The 19,226-nt window shown below is 41.2% G+C and overlaps 1 protein-coding gene across 5 annotated transcripts in view; it reads right to left on the reverse strand.

Moving 5' to 3' along the window:
* Positions 1-19,226, reverse strand: part of MCTP1 (multiple C2 and transmembrane domain containing 1) — a 625,729-nt gene that overhangs the window by 11,199 nt on the left and 595,304 nt on the right. For all 5 annotated transcript variants that reach the window (XM_075271852.1, XM_075271845.1, XM_075271861.1 and 2 more), the window contains 2 exons: positions 3,116-3,225; positions 1,894-2,003 (listed from right to left, as the gene is read on the reverse strand). In XM_075271852.1, coding sequence (XP_075127953.1) covers positions 1,894-2,003; positions 3,116-3,225 — 220 coding nt within the window. The remainder of the gene's footprint in view (positions 1-1,893; positions 2,004-3,115; positions 3,226-19,226) is intronic.

Here is a 19,226-nt window from a genome sequence, read left to right on the forward strand (position 1 = left end):
ATATGTTGGCCCTGCTTTCTGTGTTTTGGCAGAAGAGCAGTCGTCTGGGAGATCTCTGTGAAGACCTTTGTATGTAATATGTGAAGGGAGCCAACATTACGCTTCAATCTCTTTAGTGCTGGCGTGGCATGTCGTACATTATATTGTACTCGCTACCGCAAAACACCATTAAGTAGAACTGCTCCATGAGGAACACAGCAACACATAAACTCTTCTCAGCAACACTTAATAAACTGTGGAAGAGCCAAATGTTCATCAACACCAATATTAAGTTTATACAGATACCTCTACCACAAAACATCTGACCTACTGTCCTAACATAAAGGACCTCATATAGTTACAAGGTCTACAGTAGGACCTGTAGGATATGGGAGCTCTGATACAACAGTCCCCCATGTTACAATACATGTTTTTTCTGTGATATTCTTGTATGTGCCAGTGACCTCAAACATAATCCAACTCTTCTATTAGTGGTGGCATAGTGGTATTATTCTATCTATCTATCTATCTATCTATCTATCTATCTATCTATCTATCTAGTGGCACAGTGGCTTAGTGGTTAGTAATGCTGCCTTGCAGCACTAGGATCCTGGAATGGATATTGACCACAGACATCTCTATGGAGTTTGTATGTAGTGGATGTATTTGAGTAACTTCCTTCTGTTACCCTGGTCTCCTACCAACAGGTTACCTGACCCTATGGTTTGTGCATCTGAGACAGGGGAATTAGATAGTGAGACCCATTGGGGGACTGAATGATGATCATCTTAGTGGAATAAAGAATGTTGGTGCTATATTATCAATGGGAAATAATTATATAAATCTATCCTTCTATGACTTTACCCTGTGTTCACATCTCACACTGAAATTTTAATTTCCTCTGTTTAGTTACAGTAACAGAAAAGCTAAAATCTGAATGTGGATGGATGCATATGGTGGACAGATCATGATGGACCCCATTGACTATAATTGAGTCTGTAGGGTAGTCTGGTTCACATCTGCGTTCGGTATTCCATTCGGGGAGCCTGCATGCAATACTAAACGCATTGACAAGCGGTGAGCAATGAAAGCACACAGACCCCATAGACTATAATGGGATCTGTGTGTTTTCCGGCACAGTGTTTTACACGAGTCAAGCAGAGAGAGGAAAGTAGATCACAAAGTACTTTTCTCTCCACATGTTCCATGTGGACACCTCGCGGAAAACACACAGACCCCATTATAGTCTATGGGGTCCATGTGGTTTCATAAGCTCACTGCTTGTCAATGCGTTCAGTTTTCCATTCAGGGAGTCCCCAAGTGGACTCCAGAAACAGAATACCGAACGCAAATGTGAACCAGGCCTTATAATGTCTGGCACACATCTGTGATTTTTAACACAATCTGTGAGATAACAAAACTTTCGATACATGTATGAACAGAGGAGCCTTATATTTATTTAATTATAATTTAATTATTTACTTTGCATTTACCATTTATATGTTGTTTATAAAAATTCACAAGCCACAGGAAAACAGGATTAGATTGGGTAACACTAAATAGACAGACAGGTACTTAAATAAATAGACATCACAGTGGCTCAGTGGTTAACTGTGTTGCCTTGTGTCTCTGTACAGCCCTGCAGAATATGTTGGTGCTATATAAATAAATAATATAATAAATATAGACAACAGACATATACATTATGTTTGGAGGGCCAAACATTAAACAGCAGGCAGTATGCAATGGTTTAGCATGTTGGCCAGATTTCCCAAAATTGGTAGAGCGTGGTTGTGTTTTTTTTGTCCTTTTTTCTTCTACCATAGACATTTCAGCCACTGACCCTATAACTCATCCTCTTAAAAAACACTTATCACTGAGCAGCATCAATAGCTCTACCAATCTGTTACCTACCCCACAGAAGGACGATGTATCTGAGCGGGATAAAATATAGCACTGCTGTAAGCAGACAAAGGGCGATAATTGCCAGCCAGGTTAAGAATGGGACCGTCCAGTTGAATGTGCTGCATGGAAAAAAAATTGCATGAGTCACATGGCTAATCCTCTCATATATCTAATAAAAGACATAACAAATAAAGTGCGGATGTCTAACTGAGACATGTAGGCATATTACTCTTCATTCCCTCCTCCCGGATGTGCACACGAGATAAATGGTGCCAAATAAATTGTATCTCAACAACATTACAGACAATGGCACCTATTAATCACAGCTCAATACCCAATAACTCACTTACTAGAAATAATGCACTTAACTGGGAATATTGACCGTCAAGCTCTTCATCATGAATAGTATCATTCTATCATGTCTTCATACATAAGCTAATGTATATGTGTATAAATCTATGCCTTTCATCCAGTCTATTAACATATGTTGTGCTGTGGCCATATACAATAACCAGTGGAGAATGGGAATTGTTATACATTATGTTAGCATAAGGCATGAATTAATAATATAATCTACCAAGGGTTAAAACCGGCAAGATAAGATTGTCAAACACCATTATGACCAATAGTAAAATCTAAGATGTTTTTGTAATATATACTATTTTAGCTGTTTGTTGCTAGCTGGAAACAAGCTGCAGTTCACAGATTTATTGTTATTTCAATTTATTAGCTTTAGAGCACTTGGGTGTTCTGCTGTGATAGCGAGAGACCTTCATACCGGCCTATCACATAAGATAACTGTGGTTAGTTATCCATAGCCATTAACCATATACTACAGGTTCATGGGTATGTAATTCTCTTGTCCCCTAAGCAAGAAACATTTCCATTTCACAAGACATTTTAACGCAACGCGTTTCAATCCCCTGCCACAGTGTCGTGGGGGCACAAGAAGACTGTAATGATGCAATACACAGAGACTACAGTCAAGTCTCTGAAAGCCTTGACTTTGATATTGTAAATCTATACTTTTATTGATTTAGAAATCCTTATCTGTAAGTCATCAGCTTTTACTATTGGAGACTAATCTGGTGACACCCCTTTGACTAAGTCCTTACCCCTTCAGGCTTGTCCAAAGAAAAGACCAGACAATCGTTGAGGCTCCATCCCTGGTAACTCTGTCTTCTGGCTATGACAATTTCCTTACAAAATAGTATGTACATTAGACACTTACTTTTTTATCCTTTCACCAATGGAAGCCACTTCATCTAGAACACTTTGGACACTGACACAGACCTCCTGGATAGCATAGAGTTTATTCATAAAACCCTTCTTCTCACCATCCTAGGGAAAAACAAAATGAAAGCCACGTGTCAAACTGTTTTACACTACTTACTATATACAATATTTATTGTATGTATATATTATATATACATTTATAAAACCATCCATATTAGCGTACTAAAACTGTGATTTGTGTATGATCGTTGCAGAATTGCTTATGAAAACACGAGAACATGGTCAAAGTACATTTAGATTCGGGAGAATGTCGAAACCCTGCCTGACCTCAAAGACCGCATCACGATGGAAGTGCGCAACATCTCACCAGAGATGTTACACGCAAGCGTCGAGCACGTTCTGCATGGGATGACCATGCTCACCATGTATGATGGCAGCCACATTGAACAGTCATGCTAGTCGGTGGTCCAAATGGGACATCTCCAAGTATCGACAGACGGGTTTTGCTCCGCGCGCTCACTGTACAGTGCCACATTATCCCCTGGTGGGGAGTTTTGGTATTAAATTTTTTTTTCATGCTGTCCGTTTCCCCATGCCTTGATTAGCACACATACAAGTTTTCAGGCAATTCCGCCCATTGGATCAGCATGCACACGACTCCAAACACCTGAGGTTATTTTATGGCCACCCTGTACTTTTAGGATGGTGTTTTGGACACTCTGAACAAAATTAGGTAAATAGAAGAATAACACATTGTACCAAGTCTAACGCTTTTGCAATGCCCACAAAGTAGTTGGCAGTGAATAAAATTGCACACTTTCAGATTCCGAAAATTTGTCATTGTTAATGGGCTATGATCTAATAGTTATCCTACACCAACAATGGTCCCAACATCTGAGATATAGTGAACTCACATAATGCATGATTATTTTTTTTTGGACACAAATCTTGGCTCGCCAAAAATGTGTCAATAGGAAAACAACCACAAGCTATCATATTGTAGGAATAATACAATAAGGATGCAATAAGAGGAGGACACAAGTCAAGGTCATCTCCCTGAAATAGCAATTGTGGTTTCTTTCTTTTTTCTTATTTTCTTATGGTAGAGTTGGAAGGGACCTCAAGGGCCATCGGGTCCAACCCCCTGCGAGTGCAGGTTTTCCTAAATCATCCCAGCTATATGTTTATCCAGATTCCGCTTGAAGATTTCCATTGATGGAGCGCCCACCACCTCCCGTGGCAGCCTATTCCACTCTCTCACTACCCTCACTGTCAGAAAGTTTTTCCTAATGTCTAATCTGTATCTCTTTCCCTTTAGTTTCATCCCATTGCTTCTTGTACTTCCTTGTGCTAATGAGAATAGCGTAGATCCCTCTGCACTGTGACTACCTTTCAGATATTTGTAGACTGCTATTAAATCTCCCCTCAGCCTTCTCTTCTGCAAACTAAACAATCCCAGTTCTTTTAGCCGCTCCTCATAGGACATGGTTTGCAGACCTTCCACCATTTTGGTTGCTCTTCTCTGGACTTGCTCCAATATATCGATGTCTTTCTTGAATTGAGGCGCCCAGAACTGTACACAGTATTCCAGGTGTGGTCTGACCAGGGAAGAGTACAGCGGAATAATGACCTCTCTTGATCTAGATTCAATGCTTGTCTTAATACATCCCAGAATTTTATTAGCCTTTTTTGCAGCAGCACCGCACTGTTGGCTCATGTTGAATTTGTGATCTACTATTATGCCCAAGTCCTTTTCCCCTATGCTATCACTTAGTTCTATTCCTCCCATACTATATATGTTTTTTACATTTCTGTTACCCAGATGTAGAACTTTGCATTTGTCCCTGTTAAATACCATTTTGTTGGCCTCAGCCCATTGTTCCAGTGTGTCTAAGTCCTTTTGAATACACTCTCTCTCCTCTCTAGTGTTGGCTATTCCTCCTATCTTCGTATCATCTGCAAATTTTATGAGTTCCCCAATAATTCCATCGTCCAGATCATTTATAAAGATATTAAAAAGTACTGGGCCCAGAACAGAGCCCTGCGGCACCCCGCTTTTGACTTTCTTCCAGTTGGATGTGTAGCCATTTAGTATTACTCGTTGTGCCCGATCATTAAGCCAGTTGTGAATCCACCTAACTGATTTTTTGTCAAAGCCATACTTAATCATTTTTTCAATAAGAAGGTTATGTGATACTTTATCAAATGCCTTACTGAAGTCAAGATATACTATGTCCACGGCATTCCCTTGGTCCAACCATTCAGTGATTTTGTTGTAGAAGGAAATCAGGTTAGTCTGACAAGATTTATTGGTCCTAAAGCCGTGCTGGCTCTGGTTAATTAATGCCTTCCCATCCAAGTACCGAAGTAAATGTTCCTTGACAATTTGCTCAAAGATTTTTCCTGCTATCGAGGTCAGACTTACCGGCCTGTAATTTCCTGGATCGTCCCTTTTCCCCTTTTTGTAGATGGGGACAACATTTGCCCTTTTCCAATCTAAAGGGACCACTCCTGTTTCCCATGACTTACCGAAGATTATAGCAAGGGGTTCTGTTATTTCCTCTGCTATCTCTTTCAGGACTCTAGGGTGTAAATCATCTGGTCCTGGGGACTTGGTTTCCTGTAACTTGGCTAAGTGCTCTCTTACTAGACCTTTGCTTATAGTCAGCTTGGAGTCCTCCTTCCCCTCATCTCCATCACCATTAATGTCGATATTTCCATTAGTTTCTTGGGAGAAGACGGATACAAAATATGAATTTAGTAGCTCCACCTGCTGTTCCACCATGTTAACTGTTTCTCCTTTGTCATTCTTCAGGACTCCAATGGTCTCCTTCACTTTTCTTTTGCTTTTAACATATCCCCAAAATCCTTTTACCTTACTCTTTGCCTCTTTTGCAAGCTTCAATTCGTGTTCAGCCTTAGCTCCTTTGATGCTTGTCTTGCAGAGTCTGCAGACTGCTGTGTACTCTTCCTTAAGTATAGTTCCCATCTTCCACTTTTTGTATGTTTCCTTTTTCCTTTTTAGCAGGTTATGTAATTTTTTGGTCATCCATCCTGATATTTTTAGGTGCTTCCCATTTTTCTTCCTTCTAGGTATTGTTAGTTCCTGTGCTTTAATGATTTCCCTACGGAAGATTTCCCACCCTTCATGTGCATTTTTGTGCTTAAGAATTTTGCACCATGGAATTCTGCTAACCCTTGCCTTCAGGCTCTTGAAGTCTGCCCTGCTAAAGTCGAGCCTTGAAGTCTGTGCCTTCTCAGGTCTTCTTCTTCTTCTTGCAACCCCAAACTCAAGTATAGCATGATCGCTGAATCCCAGTGTCCCTGCTACCCGTAGTCCCTCAACCATGTGCTCTTTGTTGGTTAGGACTAGGTCCAAAATGGATGTTCCTCTCGTGTTTTCTTCTACTAGCTGGGCAATGAAGTTGTCTGCTAGAGAGGATAAAAATTTGATGGAGCCTTTACTCTTGGCTGTGTGGGTTTCCCAATGAATGTCAGGGTAATTGAAGTCTCCCATGATCACTATTTCATGTTTCTTTGAGAGCGTGGTCATTTGCTGTGAAAAAATCTCATCCATGTCTTCTGTCTGTCCTGGTGGTCTGTAATAAACGCCTAGTATGATGTCCTTATCATTGTTTTTCCCTTGAATTACTACCCAAATAATTTCGAGTAGATTATCATTCTGTAAAACTGTAATTTCTGTGGAGATGTGTTCTTTTTTAACATACAATGCAACTCCACCCCCTCTTTTATTAGTTCTATTCTTTTTGAATAAGTTGTATCCTTCCATCTGTATGTTCCAATCATGCATGTCGTTCCACCAGGTTTCTGTGATGCCGATGACGTCATAGTTTTCCTTGTGTATCATCAGCTCTAGTTCTCCTTGTTTGTTTCCCATGCTTTGTGCGTTTGTGTAAAAACATTTCAGATTGTGCTCTGTTGCATCCTTTTTCGTAATTTCCTTCTGAGTATCCTGTCTTGGGTCCTCTTTACCACATCTAGTAACCTTGTTTAGTATGTCTTTTAGCTGCATGTTCTTGTCTTTCTTTTTTCTTCCCATCCCCTCTTCTTCTAGTTTAAAGCCCTTCTGATGAGTGTGGCAAGTCTTCTGGCAAATATGTTTTTCCCAGGTTTTGTGAGATGTATCCCGTCTCTAGCAAGGAGTCCATCGTAGAGGTAATTCACGCCATGGTCCAAAAATCCAAATCCTTGCTCTCGGCACCACCGTCGAAGCCAGGTGTTTACCTCTAGTATTCTATTCCATCTCCTGATGCCATGACCATCAACTGGGAGGATTGATGAGAATACTACCTGCGCATCCAGTTCCTTCACTGTCTTCCCCAAATTTTCAAAGTCTTTATAGATAGTTGGTAAATCATTTTTTGCCGTGTCGTTTGTACCCACATGTTTCACATAGGTGAAGCGTGACTATTAGCAGTAAGGATGGGTTCACACCTGCGCCCGGTCTCCACTTTGTGGGTTTCCATCTTCTGCCCGAGAAACTGGACTGGAGACGGAAACCGGCAGTCAGTTTTCAAACCCATTCAGTTGAATGGTTTTGCAAAGAGTCCGCCTGTGAGCACCCGTGAGTGTCTTCTGGTCTCTGCGGCGAAACAGTATTTTTTTAACTGGACACAAAATCCTGCATGTCTGACTAAAAAAAAAAAAGTTTCGCTGCGGAGAGGCAGAAGACACTCACGGGCGCTCGCGGGCGGACACTTTGCAAACCCATTCAAATGAATCGGTTTGAAAACTGACTGCCAGTTTCGGTCTCCTGTCCAGTTTCTCAGGCAGAAGATAGAAACCTGAAAGCGGAGACCGGGCGCAGGTGTGAACCCGCCCTAAACTGTATTTGGTTATTATACAGTACCTTCACCACAGTATGTGCAGTCACAGATACCGTGAACGTAGGGGCCAACAGCAAATACATACACTATATACTATCTAACTTATTTAGGATAAAATTTTTCACATATATTTTGATACCTTTAAGAACTACCGTATTTTTCGGACTATAAGACGCACCTAGGTTTTAGAGGAGGAAAATAGGGAAAAAAAATTTTGAAGCAAAAACTGGTAAAATATTTAATATATGGGAGTTGTAGTTTTGCAACAGCTGCAAGGCCACATTGACCGGTGACCCTGCAGCTGTACGGGGATGCATAGAGCGGTTTTTTTGCGGGGCCAGATGTACTTTTTAGTTGTACCATTTTGGGGGATATCTATTGCTTAGATCACCTTGTATTGAAAAAAAAACAGGAGGTGATTTAGAACTTTTATTTATTTCATATTTTTAAAGCTTTTTTTTTTTTTTTACTATTTTATTCCCCCCCCCCCGGGGCTTGAGCCTGCGGTCACTTGATCGCAAGTCCCATAGACGGCAATACAACTGTATTGCCGTCTATGGGACATTCTGTCTATTAGTATTACGGCTGGTCATAGAGACCAGCCGCAATACTAATATAGCCGTGACAGGCCTGGGAGCCTCATTAGGCTCCCGGCTGTCACCCGAACAGGTCGGCTCCTGCGATATCGCCGCGCAGGAGCCGGCCTGCAACTTTACAGGTACGGGGCCGGTGGGGACCGGCCCCGGGGGAGAAGGGGCCACGGATACTGACCCGGCATCCGCTGTACTAGAGAGGCGGATGCCGGGGAGGGATAGACGCCGGGGCCTGAGACATCGCTACGATCCTCTGCCCTTCATGAAGCCAGCGGCGGGGGGACGGAGGAACCCCTGCCGCTGCTGGCTTCATGCAGGGCAGAGGAGCGCAGCGATGTCTCAGGCCCCGGCACCTGTAATGGCGTCTATCACTTGCCGGCTTCCGCCTCTCTATTACAGCGGATGCCGGGCGCCACCTTCAGACTATAAGACGCACCCTTCTTTTCCCCAAAAATTTTGGGGAAAAAAAGTGCGTCTTATAGTCCGAAAAATACGGTAATTGGTTGCTATGAGCACAGAGGACTTTTCTCTCTGCTGGTCTCAGTATAAAAATGGCAAAAACCCGAAGGACCGTATTATAGTCCATGGGTAACCACTGTTTTAGTGAATGGGCTCTTCATCATTTGTGTCCCCAGGTGGACCCATGCGACAAGTGTGAATCTAGCCTTAGGATCTAAACAACACATAATAAAAGTATATCTATCTGAACTGCTCCTAACATTTCAATGTAACAAAATTAAGAAACACAAAAATGACCCCAACTATTGCCCAACGTTTGTAAAATGTGTCATTCTAATTTGCAGTCACCCCCGGCAGCATCAGTAAATGACTGGAGTCTTCCATACTGTTTATAGACACACATATGCACAGATGGATAAACACAACAGGAACAGAAATGAGATGTAGGAAATGAGAGATGAAAGAAATGTGAATCATGTAATCCTGTGACATTTCGAGAGGTGGGTAAAAGTGACAGAACTGACTGCTATAAACAGAATGACTGAAGAACAGAATCTTCATAACCTCCATAATTCTATAACACACCAAGGAATTCATGAAGCAAAGCAAAGCAGGAGTGATCAAGGCATAAATAAGCACGCCATATGTACAGTATGAAAGTGATGACTTCAGGTGAACACTTCACAATGTGTTACTTAACTTTCTTTGCCACAACTTAAAAGCTCAAGAGACTCCATTATTCTAACCTAGTAGAATGAGAAAGACCCGGGCGTTGCATGAATATTCACTACTGTATTTCCTGGACTATATGATATTGTTCTTAAAAGTCTCATTCCATTCAGGAAATACCAAATGTATATTGGCCATATTTCCTGGACTGAATCCTATCTGGAGACCCAGACTCTCAGCATAATAGTCATCTATGATACTAGGAGAGGAGATCCTGCCTCCCCATGGGACTACTGTCCTCTGCTGCAAAGATGATAGCTGGAACTGGAAAGTCCTTCACTTTTTCTCCTGGGCTGGAGTTGAGGTCAACTGTGGTGTATTTGATGGAGCTGGTGGTCTACCTCAAATGGTCTTCAGCCCACCTAAGCCAGACCGGGTCTCAGTGGTGACCCCAGGGCATGTAACAACGTCATGGCATGACTAAGGAACAGTAGGTTCTGAAACGCGTTGGCGTTTTTTTATTTCTTGTTTTTCTTTTCTTTTGTATGTCCTCTTTTTTATTATAATATGGAATAAAAACTAATTTTTTAATGAAAAGAAAACCTCGGAGAGTTGCGGAGCTTTTTTCTATTCCTTCCTGCTTATGTTGAAGCCCTCAGAGTCCGAGGGAGAAGTCTCGTGCACCCCGAAGAGTTCCATTACATACATGGTGAGCTCCAAAAACTTTTTTCTTTATTTGCATGGGCCAGTATATCCGGCATTCACGTCTGAGACCCAGTAGTGTGAAAGCAGCAGAGAGCCGAGAGCTGAGACTACTTCGCTGGTTGTTCCTTCCCCTGCAACTCTACACATAGCTAATAGCCATAAAAATCCCTTTATTGAGATTGCACAAGAATTGGACCCAAAACTGTGGAGGTGGGGAAGGTATAAAATAAAAAAAATCATATTCACTTGTAAAAAAATGGGTGATGTATCCAAGTGTTGTCACCAGTCCCTCTCCAGTGACTCCAAAGACCACTGAGTTGTCTCCCTGGTTACACGGAGCACAGGGCTTCTAGCCAATGGCGCCAAACCAAATGGACACCAACGGGGACTTATGTGTATGCAATTTTTTTAAAACTTTTTTCCGTAGGATATACTATCTACATGTGATCGGTGGGGGTCAGACACCAGGGCCAATTCCTGGACAACCCCTTTAAGGTCTGTGGATTCATTATAAAGAATACACAGAATAAACAAGTAATATTTTGGTCCTATATATGAACCTTACTGGAATGCAATAATAATATAACTGAAGATATGGGCTTTATGTAAGCAGTGCCCTTGTGAACCCTATGTGTACTTATACTTTATCACATCATATTAGAGGCAGCGGGCAGTGCTGCCCATTCACATTAATACGTTTTAATTGTAAGGATGTTGTCAGGCACTCGTGTTCATTGTTATCCTGTGATAACAAGGCAGATACAGGAGAAATTGAAGCAGTTATTGTCAGATTAGTGTCTTGTAATGTTCAAGGGCCACCTTGTGGCAGAAACCTCTGCAACGAGTGACGGAGACGTTAATTAAGATGTCTTGGCTCAGTGTGATAACCTCTGACGCCACCCTTTATGACACATCAAATGATACAAGGGAAAAAAAACAAGTCTTAAAGCTTTATGAGATCACACTAATCTTCTAAATAGGATTCGAGAAGAGGCAATGTTCTCAAACTCTTTTGTTTGTTCTACTTTAGTTCTGGTGGGAACGCGGCCCATACTCCCAAAGCTTCAAAGCTTTTTCTAGTTTATTATTTTGGCTTTCTAGTGCTTTATTTTACAGTATAGAGGTTAGAGGAAAGTAATATTCACCATCATGAGATTTAGCCTGCTTTACATGTTCATACAGTACTGTGCATACTCCAGCGGTGCTGGGAAACAGGGTTAACTAAATACAGTATATGTGAACTGGATATATAATATATTGAATATGTATTGAGTATATTGGACAGAATGTAAATCGAGGTCTACATGTCAGTCTTGTTGTCACTAGAGGTTAAGACAACACCTTCTCAGACCACTCCTTAACCATTTATATAGTGTGGTAGGACCTAGGGTTTCCCATAGTGCATCCTGGTACCATCTCTTGCTTAGGAAAGTGATGCATATACACTCAACCATTTACATGAGACCATCACTCCAGTTCTGATGTTCATGTGCCCATTGTTGGTGCTTTTCACAGTCAACCACAGTCAATCCACCGATCTGTGGTTATTCATCTACGTATGCAGCAACATGTGATTTTCCTGTATTCTTGTAGTCTTTCTTTCCTAGCCAGCTACAGTAGTTCTTTTTTCTGAACAGACTTGGCAAACTAACCTTTACTTCCAAAGTGCATCAATATAGCTTTGGTGCCCATGAGCCTGACTAAATGAGTTCTGATGACTAACTTGATATTCAGTCTTAATAACTTGACGTCTCAGTGAGCTTCACCATTAGAGGTCTTTCCGGGCCCCTGGCCAATTTTCATTCTGATGACCAATCCTCAGAATAGGCCATCAGGGCATCAGAAGCTATACAGGGGATGTTCCAGAAGCAGAAGATGCCCTCTGTTGAATACTGGCAGTGTCGGGGTACTGCAGCTCTGCTCCAAATATTATTAGGAGCAAAGCTGCAGTACCCCACCACACTTACAGGAGATGGTGCCTTCTGCTTCCAGCACTGTCCCTTGTACAGCTTCCAGTGCCCGAGGGCAGCCAGAACAGCAGATCGGTGCGGGCTCCAGGTGTGGGAGCCCCACAATAAAATACTGATGGCCTATCCTGAGGGTTGGAGGCCCAGAAAACCCCTTTAACATATAGTATAATTGAAATAATTATAGAAATTATATACTTTTTGTGTCACACTATAATGTGGGTACCCTGGCTATATGTGTTTTAAGTAGGGAACATATAGCGGTATTCTGAAGCATCGTGGTAAAAAAAAAAAAAATCCTAAAGCCAGGAATCCACATTGTAAAAATGCAGCGTTTTGGTTGGCACAAAAAACTTTGAGTTTTGCAGTAACTGCAAAGTGGCGAAACCCATTCACACACCGTAGAAAAAAATCTGCAGCGGAATAATCGCAATTTCATAAATGTTCATTATTTTGTGAATTAAAGCACGTCAACTATACCTACGGAAATGTTGGCATTTTCTGTATAGGTACAGTAGAGGCAGAAAGTCCACAGAGGAAAACTGCGGATTTACTTTGAAAAATGCTGCCGAAAATATTGTGATGTCTTTCCACTGTTATCTTTTCCACCATGTTTTTTGCAGCGATTCGCTGTGTTGGATCTTAGTCTCAGGCTGAGGCTGCTTAAAAGAAGCTTGTATGTTGTACATTTTGCTGTGGTTTTTTGAGCAAAAGCCAAGAACAAACTAAGCAGAGGGTAGAAGTATAAGTACTCGCTATATATTTCCTATTCCTTTTGTAGCCATCCTTGGCTTTGGCTCAAAAAACTGTAGCAATTGCGATTGTCTACAGACAGATCAGGTAAATCAAGCCTGTCCCTGTTGCACTTTGCATATAAAATCTGTAAAAAGATGAATATTTCTGCATTGCATTAGATGTTCATTGCCACAAAACTTTGTCTCTGCTGCTGTTAGGGTATGGTCACACAGCGGAAATCCTTTCCGCCATGTGGCTTTTCCGTGCGGCCAGCTGCAACGGGATGCCGATGAAGTGCTGCTCCTGATTAGGCCCAAATGAATGGGCCTAATTGGGAGTGAGTCTCGAGCTGTGGACACCGCGCCTGACTCATCTGTGTAATCTGCAGGAAGATATGGGAAGATACGGCACGTCCCTTCTTTTTCCCGCTAGCTGAAAAAAATCGCTAGTGGGAAAAAAAGTGAGTAATTCCCAAGGAAATGAATGGGAGATGTTTCTGCAGGTGGATTTTGAAACAGATTCTGCGTCAAAATCCGCCTGCAAAAACTCTATGGGAACATACCCTTAAAGGGGTCATGTGGGTAGATAAAAAGTTATCACACCATATAAACTGCTAAATACCATACATCATTTGATTCTCGCTGAGCCCCTGAATAATTTGGTGTTTACTTTTTTAATTTGTCCACTCATTCAAAAGTTATGGCACCTGTACATGTAAACTAGTTCTGATTCTCCAAGTGGGAGGTAACCTTTTGTATTTCTCTGAGAAGCTAAAATGGTTACTGCTCACTTGGACCATATCAAGAATCAAATGATGTATAGCATTTAGTAGCTTATATGTGGTGATGATAAGGTCAAAGTCGTGTTTATAAAATAAGATAAGATAAGATAATCCTTTAATAGTCCCACATTGGGGAAATTTCAGCATGTTACAGCAGCATAGTAATACAGATACAGGATAATACAGAGTAATATATTACAGACGTAGACACACATAAGCTGAGAAGAGAAGATATACTAGGAGTCCATAGCAGCTAAGGAAAAAAACGGAAGAGAAAGAGGAAGACCTCATGGTCATCGTCATAATCATTAGTTCTCTGTGCGGAGTAATCTTCGCTTAGTCTGATGTAGATTATACAGCCTGGTCGCGGTTGGAAGGAAGGACCTGCGATAGCGCTCCTTCTCACACTTGGAATGAAGCAGATGGTCACTTACAGTGCTGCCAAGTACCATCAAGGTCCCATACATGGGGTGGGATTTGTTCTTCCGCATGGAGCTCACCACGGACAGTATCCTTCTGTCACCCACCACCTGTACTGGGTCCAAGGGGCTCCCCAGGACAGAGCTGGTGCTCCTGATCAGCCTGTCCAGTCTATTTCTGTCCCTGGTTGATATACTGCTCCCCCAGCAGGCTACACCGAAAAAGGCGGCTGAAGCAACCACAGAGTTGAAGAAGGCCCTAAGAAGTGTCCCCTGGACTCTGAAGGCCCTCAGCCTCCTGAGCAGGTAGAGTCTGCCATGACCCTTTCTGTGCAGCGCCTCCAGGTGATCAGCCCAGTCTAGTTTATTATTGAGGATCACGCCCAGATACTTATAGGTCCTGACTATCTCAATACATGACCCTTGGATCTCCACCGGGGTCGGAGCACCTCTCCGTTTACTAAAGTCCACCACCATGTCCTTGGTCTTCCCAGCATTAATCCTGAGCTGGTTCTGCTGGCACCATTCAACAAAATCCCGGTTTAAGTCTCTGTATTCCCTATCGTCACCATCAGTGATAAGGCCTACTATAGCAGAGTCATCGGAGTACTTCTGTAAGTAACAGCTGGATGAGTTGTGCTTAAAGTCAGCAGTGTACAGTGTTATGACTACTACCAATAATCCCGGGTAACTGTCGTCGTCCTAATTAATTAGGATGAGTGCAAGGAGGTAAAGAAGTCACACCACTCTATATGTTGGTATTCGTTCTTGTCTCAGCTAAGGAATGTGTGCTGACGCACTTTTATTTAAGACCACGGGGGTTAAATAGTAGCAGAGAAAGTAAGAGAGATAACAACAACATAAGTTTTCATATTCATTTTTGATTGCTATGGGACATGTCCATCAAACAGAAAAAGTTTAAGCAGTGCCATATATAGCCAGTTTTTAAGGATAACAATGTTTTTCATACATTACATGATTATAACCTTCACAGTGACAGGTCTTCTTTAAGTAGCCTTACTCCTATAGATGAGAGTCATCTGATGCCCAGATTATTAGATTTGCAGAGCACTACCGGAATCAGAAGTCTGCACTCAGCTTCTTCTGCTGAAGACACAACTCTGTCACATGGTCACCCTGCTCTTCTCTATTTACAAGAAGCAGGAGTAGAGCAAAGTCAGTGATGTATCAGAGAGCCTGAATGCAGGCAGAAGTGGTATAGAGTACAGAGACTTCCGGCTTGCTGCTGTCCCGGGAAAATCTAATACTATGGATACCAGGGGAACCTCAGTTATGAATGCACTGTGACAACATTTTATGACCCAACATAACCCCATTAAAGACCGCTAAATGGCACTATTATTAGTTTGTACTTGTTAAACTCCCTTTAATATTTACATACTAGATAGATAAGATGGATAGATAGATAGATAGATAGATAGATAGATAGATAGATAGATAGATAGATAGATAGCTTGAGAGACAGAAGAATACACAAGCAGTTGCATGTGAATGCACTGGTTTGACCTTTGTAAAATCCTTAGTTCCAACTTCTAAAAATCCAAAGAGATAAATGATGTACCAAAGTAATGTTTAATCCCAAAATCTGCAGTTCTGTTGTGCACTGAACATTAATATTGTCTGGATCGATGAATTAGCACCGCACAGGTGCCTCCAAAAGGAACCCAGCAGCTGTACAGCAGCCAAGTGCTCCGAGGTTATGCGCTATAGCGTCTGAGGAGTCGGAGCTGGACTGCTCAAAAGGAAAAGGGGAGCTGTTTGATTTGCAGATTTAAAAATCTCTTCCAATAATTTAACAGAGCCGGTGGAGGCTTGAAATAAAGGGGTCATCTTTCAGTTAAACCCTGCTGTCAGTTATAGCTGCAACAAACGTGTATTCTGAACAGGAGAGCTTTTTTATTATTAGGTTCTGCAGGATACTTGTAAACTTAAAAGGTGAGCGACAATTAGGCTTTATATTCTCACAAATCCCAGCATTGTCAAAGATTTGTCCTCATGGCCCTGCTCGCCCCCTGGTACTTAGATTGTTTGAAGTCATTATTACCATAGACAAGCGCACATAGATAAGAGGTCAGTGCACACGATTTGTGAAGACAAAAATACTCTTGGAGGTTTTCTTTCCACTTGAAAGTTTTCATTCTGACATTTCATTTCATATTACTTGGGACTAGTCACAAAAGCGCAGTGAGAATGTACTCCGTCCATGTGATAAGTTTCCTGCTATCGCCATCATCTCACATCAGAGGACCTGTGAGATCTGAGGCCTGACTATCTCTTTGTACAGCTAATTAAGCTCTACTGTGATTTCCATCAAACTATAGTCTTACGAACCAGACAAAACTAATATTACCATCTTTAATGTCTATGTGGTTACATTTACATGTACACAACACAGTATCTGCTCGTACGTTTTTTTTTTTTTTACAAAGGAGAATAAGAATTAATGAGAGGAATACATCCATGCTTGACCACTGATAGATGAAATCCCCAACCATAAAATATATCCATAATGACCAGACAAAAAGTGAAGACGTTGGCCATGGCAATCAATCAAATAAATGCTTTCAAGAAAAACGGTAAAGAAATCCATAAAGATTGGTTCTTTGGTACCGTATGATCACTCAACATAACCATGAAGTATCCAGTGGACATGTTATGTCCCCATACTCATGGTCGGAGTGGCCCATTAGAGTGCAAGAGTCAAAAAAGTTTAAGGAGCCCTGGGATAAGCCATATATACAAGAGGTATATTAAAAAACAAAAAAAAACAAAACAGGAAGTGAATTGGTTGCAATAGTTGTTTTTTTGGGGAAGGGGGGGGGTAACTATAATTTTTATTGAAATTTTTCTTTTTACAATAACATAGCAAGGAAGGAAGAATTTTGGGAACATTTCCCAATGAACTCAGGCATAAGAACAATTCACCCAATAATAGGTGACCTGCAGTAAATTAATCAGACAGATGAGGAAGGCAATGAGAAAAAGAAGGGAGAACAGTAGGGAGGGAAGACAAAAAACAAAAACAAAAAAGCTTACAGAAACATCATAGGTTATTCAGTGTACAGTGAGTGTCCTATGGGCCCAAATAGCATCAAAAGAAGGAGGCTTTCAAGCTCTCCAGGTTGTAGACAACTTTGACTCTAGCAAGAAAGTCAGTGTCCAATGAGGGAGCGGTGGATTTCCACCTCAACGCAATTAGGGTTTTTGGATGCCGTACAGAGATAAAGGAATAGTCGACCAGACTTCTTACCCTTCTGCCTATGAGGTAAGTTCAGTAAATGTATCAGGGAGTCAAAAAGAACATCTTGTATATATAATATATCTGTGACTCCCTTCACCCTCCTTCAGAAATTGAGTATCAAAGGAAAGGAGAGGCTTGTACTGTATCACCGTGAATGTCACACAGGAGGACGATTTAGCAGCACACGACCACACAATTTACCACTGAGCAAAACAAATCTTCCTGCCGTTTAGACATGTATCGGTGTGTTGGGGGGGATGATCCCTCCAGACAGGGAAGAAGTTGGTAGAAAATGGAATGGTTATGAGACCCTTCGTGGACATACCTTTCAGGGAACCAAACGGGGTGGAAATGAAGTGAGGGATTTGACGATAATGGAAGGTCCAGGGGATGTTCATCTGAAATGGTTGGTTACTGCATACTTATGCATATTCACGTTAATAATATAGGAACATTTAAACTTTACCCTCTAGATGCCCCAAACTAGCCCAGAAATGCCAACTACTAGTTAGGCTGCCAACGTTAGGTGAGTTTTTGTAAACCATGCCCCCATTTAGACTGGGATATGCCTGGATTTGCTGGATTATTTCCAAAATTAGGTATTGTCCTGTAAAATTTGGGACAGTTAGCAACTAACTTACTGCACTGTCTGGTCGGGGTAGTCCCTGGATGACAATATAGAGGCACTTATAGGCACTAATAATGTTTATATGCAAAATTATTTCTAAAGTGTCTCGAATGCAATTCTCAAAAGGGCAACTATACGATATGCGCTTGTGGTCAACATGTGTTACAAATAGGGAAGCTATTAGAATGAAACAAAGTCAAAATACCATTATAAGATGACTTATCTGATTATCTATATATGCAGTAAATAATAATCTAAGACATCAATTGTAACCACTAGGATATCCAGTTTTGAACCCTAATTCAAAGTAATCTTCATTGATGTTACTCCGGCCGTAGAGTCAAAGGTAATTTGTGCAAGATGGCTAATAATGAGCATTTATGATGATAATATGAGCATCTTTACAGGGCTGATGAAAGGATTGCCTCCAATCAATGGATTTTTCCCTGCCATTATCACTACATTGTAGAATTTCGCAGTAATCAGCCATTATTAATTTCTTATGTGGGGCAAGTCAAATGGTTAATCTCTCCAAAGTTTGCAACAATCTGAATAGAATTTGGATACCGTCATTATTTTAATAGTATATATAATGGTATATTGATGCACCATCTTGTTTTTTTTTTGTCAAGAGATAAAATAACAAAATAAAATAACTAATAATGCCATATGTAGTCCAAAAGAATTAAAATTTCTGAAACTATCTAAAAGAGAAAAAGTCTTTGTCTATAGTCAATCACATCCAATTGACTGCTATAGGGAACAAAGTCTATTTTTGTCACAGACAGTTTCATAAATCTGTCACAAAGTGTACACAATTCTATATGGTATATACAGTACACGCCTAAAGCTGGCTATACACGCCACATTATACACTGCCATCAGGGTAGAGCTGGGAGACCCCTGTACTCTTTAGATGGTGGACAAGTCCCACTTTAATATAATATCCATGTCCTCTATGTAAAGAGAGAGGCACATTTAACACCCACTTTAAGGTCTAATCCACACATCAGTACTTTGCATCACTGTTGGGGGGTGATG

The sequence above is a fragment of the Leptodactylus fuscus genome, chromosome 1 (genome assembly GCF_031893055.1).
Source record: "Leptodactylus fuscus isolate aLepFus1 chromosome 1, aLepFus1.hap2, whole genome shotgun sequence".
NCBI classification, from domain to species: Eukaryota; Metazoa; Chordata; class Amphibia; order Anura; family Leptodactylidae; genus Leptodactylus; species Leptodactylus fuscus.